The sequence below is a fragment of the Merops nubicus genome, unplaced genomic scaffold (assembly GCF_000691845.1).
Source record: "Merops nubicus isolate BGI_N331 unplaced genomic scaffold, ASM69184v1 scaffold24467, whole genome shotgun sequence".
Classification (NCBI taxonomy): Eukaryota; Metazoa; Chordata; class Aves; order Coraciiformes; family Meropidae; genus Merops; species Merops nubicus.
Window position 1 is genome coordinate 1 of NW_008618673.1, and position 4,100 is coordinate 4,100.

Here is a 4,100-nt window from a genome sequence, read left to right on the forward strand (position 1 = left end):
GGAGGCTCCCACTGTCCTGCCCTGCAGATGTGTTAGACGCTGCCACTCCCCTCCCTATCCTTGTGCTGCCTCACTTCAGGCCCAGCTGGGAGACAGCCGGCTCAGCCCAGATGTGGGTTATCTGCTGCTGCACACCCTCTGCCCTGTGCTCTATGCTTTGGTGGAGGATGGGCTGAAGCCATTCCAGAAGGATGTTATCACAGGCCAGAGGAAGAATTCCCCCTGGAGCGTGGTGGAAGCCTCTGTGAAGACAGGTTGGTGTGAGGCAGCCTGCAGCTCCTGGCATCACAAGGTGCCTGGACTCCTTTTCCAGCCCACTCTAGGGGCTGATGTCCACCCAGCGCAGTGACTGTGTTGTGTGTTCCACAGGCCCCAACACCCGCTCTCTCCACTCCCTGTGCTGGCATGTGGCTGGGCTGGCCCCTCTCAACAGCACCAGACAGAAGTTTCATGCCTTTATCCTTGGCCTTTTGAAGTGAGTATCGGCACTGCTGGCCCAGGCTGTCCTTGCTGTGCTGGAAGGTTGGAACAGAGTCCCAAGAACTCTAACTTGGGTTCTCTTTGTCTTGTTTAGCATTAAGCAGCTGGAGCTGTGGATCTCTCACCTGCAGAAGAGCCCAGGTAAGGTCACAGTGCCCAGAAGCTTCCCACCCATGTCCTGTTCTACTTGCCAGGGTGATAATCCAATGCCCGTTCCTCCACAAGGCTTGTTCCATTGTGGATAAGGGCATTGTTTTCCATGGTGCTTCTTCAATACGAGTCTCAGCAGAAGCTCTGACCTGCTGGGACAGACCAGCTGGGCCTGGGAGGGGGGGTGTGGGCAAGGGCAGGGCATTTTGCAGCTGTCCAGCACTGTCCATATCTCATAGGTGTAATCTCCACAATGTATTCACCCACGGCCTTCTTTGCCCTGAGCCAAGGCCCTCTTCCCCATCTCGCTGATGAACTGCTGCTGCTCATCCAGCCCCTCTCGGTGCTGACTTTCCACCTTGACCTGCTCTTTGAACACCATCACCTCTCCATGGATGTAAGACCCTTGTCCCGGCGGCTGGAGTCAGCCCTGTCTCCTGCCCATCGTGCCGCTCGGGTGCAGGAGGCTGTGCAGCCATCTCTGGAGGGCCAAGGCAGTGCTGCAGGGGCAAGCCTGGAAGATGAGCTCTCCCCTGACAGCCTGGGGAGGGCACCCAGTGCGGAGGGCAGCACAAGGGCTCACACAACGGTGCACGGGCTGGTCCCTGGCCCCCAGGTGGGGGCTGCCCTGCAGCAGACCTTCCAGCAGGTGCTGCAGTGGGGCGACCATCTCAGTCGCACTTTCCTGGGAGCTGAGAGCTCCCTGGAGACCTACAGGCCTGAGGCAGGCTCTCAGGATGCTGGGGCTGGCCTCAGTGGCTGGTGGGGCCAGTTGAGCCAGGCCTCCAGGATTTACACCACTTCTAGCAAGGAGAAGTTCCCCTTCGTCTGGTGGACAAAGCTGCGGACGGCTGCAGGGGATGCCAGCCCCGGCCAGGCTGCGCGACCCCAAACATCTGTGAATGAGCCTAGAGGCACAGAGCTGCAGCTCCTTCAGACCAAAGCTGTCCCTGAACTCTCTGGTGCCAAGTCCAGCAGCAGTGCTGACAGCTCTGGGAGCCCTCCTCCTGAAGACCTTAGCCTGCCTGCTGGAGCACCCACCAAACCAGATGGTCCTGCTGCTGGAGAGAAACTCCTGGCTATTTCCCCAGAGCTTCATACAAATAAGACCTGGGCAGCAGCTTCTGACCCAGAGGCAGGTGGTCCTCTCGGTCCTGACAAGGGCAGTTGGCTGGGTCGGCTCTTCGGAGCCACCAGCCCCTCTGCCAGGAGCTTCCCTCCCAGCCCTGACACCATCTCAGCTGGATCCAGGTAAGCCATGGCGTGGGCAGGCAGGGTGGGGGGAAGTGGCATGTGCTGAGGAAGGTTTTTTTCTCCCAAGCAGTGGAAGGAGAGCACACCATGGGGCTTGGTGGCCTCATGGGGTGTCTTGTGCTGCCTGATATCCAGGTTCTGAGCTCCTGGGATTAGCACACATAGCAAGTGCTGCCTCCCGTTAAATTGCATCAGGCCTTTAGAGCAGCAGGAGCTCACAGCTCAGTGCCAGCTGGATCACCAGAATAGTTTGAGCAGGATGAGTGGGAAAAGGCTTCTCAGATGAGCTTGTAGCTTCCTTTGCTTTGTGTCAGGAGACCTTCGAGGTGGCTGTCGCCCAGCACTCGTGTCCTGGCCATGGTGGTGAAGGGGCTGGTGGCTGAGAAGACCCCTGCTCAAGAGCAGCCAGAGAGGAACACGTCCGACTCACCCCAGAACCATAGGTGATGAAGGGCAGTTGTAGTGTTTGGGGCTGGAAAGCTGGTGGTGGATTTTTCTGGGAAGGGGGAAGCAGGGGCTGTTTCCAGACACAGTTTGGATGTCCTGCACAGCTTTCTGGGGAGGAAGGGCTGTCACCCTTGGCCTTGTTGCCAACTTGCACCTTGACTGCTCCCTGCCCCTCCCTGGGATTTCCCCACCTCCTGCTGAGCTTTAGGTGAGCCTGTGTGTCTGCTTTGCTGTGGTCGCTTCTTTTCCCAGACACTTTTTTGGCAGGAATTTGGAGTATTTTCTTTCTCTTGTATGCTTTCTGAATTCAGAGCAGCTGATTTAGAGCAGCCATGTGGAAGCTATGACCAAATGGTGGCAGGTCAAAAAAGCTGTAGTGGTTGTCCATCTGTGCTTGTGCAGCATCTGTCCAAGCGAGCACGGAGTGTGAGTGGCTGTCCCACACCGTGACTGGCTGTGTCCCTCCTCCCCTGCCCTAGATGACCCCACCACATCTGCACGAGAGCTGTTCACACTCTGCTGCTGCTCTGAGGGGCTGCTTGGCAGGATGGTTTTGTTATGTGGCCTCTTGATCAGATTCAGTGTCAGATGGCATCTCTGCCTGAGGAGGAGGCGTGAAGAGTGTCACTGGCTCCACACGAGTGTCCAAACTTCTCCCAAGTCCTGTGGGAGCCTCTGGCAGTGGTCCCTGGGGAGGTGAACCCCTGACGGTGGTTGTTGTGCAGGGCAGTTCGGGCGCTGTGTGATCACACGGGCACTGCTGATGGTCACCTGAGCTTCCAAAAAGGGGACATCCTGCAGCTTCTCTCCACTGTGGATGAAGACTGGATCCGCTGCTGCCATGGAAATAGCACTGGCCTAGTTCCTGTCAGTTACACATCCCTAATTTTGTGAGGAGTTGGAGGAGACCTGAGGAAGAAGGTGCCACCTCCGGGAGAGCCCATCTCCTGCTACATCTTCACCACTTTTGGGGCTCCACCACCTTCAGGGTTGGTGGTTCTGCAAGGGACCTTGCCCTGGTGCTCCTTGCTGCTCGTTCGCATGACATTACCATCTACCCTGGGTGCATCCTGTGAACCACTGCTCTGTGTCCCTGCACACTTGCTGGCACCTCACTGTGGCTCCCATTTGGGAACTGGTCTCACTCATGGTTCTTCAGCTGCTGCCCATGCCTGTGCCAGGGAAGGGAAGGCCCCTGTCCCTGCATGGTATTCACAGTCTTGAATGTTGTCACCGTGCTGTTGTGTCCTGCCACTGCTGCCACCTCTGTGTGCCCTGCTCTGCTCCAGGGCTGGTGGCCCAGGCTGGCCCCAGCCGCCGCTGTGCAGTCTCAGCACTTTGTAAATAGTTGTAACCACAAACCGAGCTTATTCCAGGGTGAAAAAGCTGGAAATAAAGGTTGTGATTCACATGTCTCCATGTGTGAATGGATCATTGCAGTTGGGGCGGGGCTGGAAACGGCCACGTGTCCTGTCCCTGTGTGGGTGGCCTGGGCTGGTGCTGGGTCTTTGGTGAATAAATGCTCTTGGGGGAGAAGCTGGCATGTGCCAGGGCTGTGCCGGTATAAGGACACCAACATTGGCTACCAGCCACAGAGCCTTGGTGAGGCATCCTGACACGGTAGAAAGTGTCCAGTCTCCTGCACAGAGTAGGAAGAGGTAGCTGCAGCCAGCCAGAGCCAGAAATAGCCCTGGAAAAGCCTGTGTCACTTTGGCTGGCTCCTGGCCAGCCCCCTGAGCTGGAAGCTGCACAGTACTGACCAACGGGGG

At 57.5% G+C, this 4,100-nt stretch overlaps 1 protein-coding gene across 1 annotated transcript; it reads left to right on the forward strand.

The window, feature by feature from the left end:
- Positions 1–79: 79 nt before the first annotated feature.
- LOC103776048 (RUN and SH3 domain-containing protein 1-like) lies at positions 80–3,225 on the forward strand (the record flags this gene model as incomplete). Its single annotated transcript, XM_008943536.1, has 6 exons — positions 80–254; positions 370–475; positions 575–621; positions 870–1,881; positions 2,199–2,327; positions 3,057–3,225. Coding segments are annotated over 6 exons (1,638 nt in total), but the record flags the coding sequence as incomplete, so codon positions are not given.
- Positions 3,226–4,100: the final 875 nt, after the last annotated feature.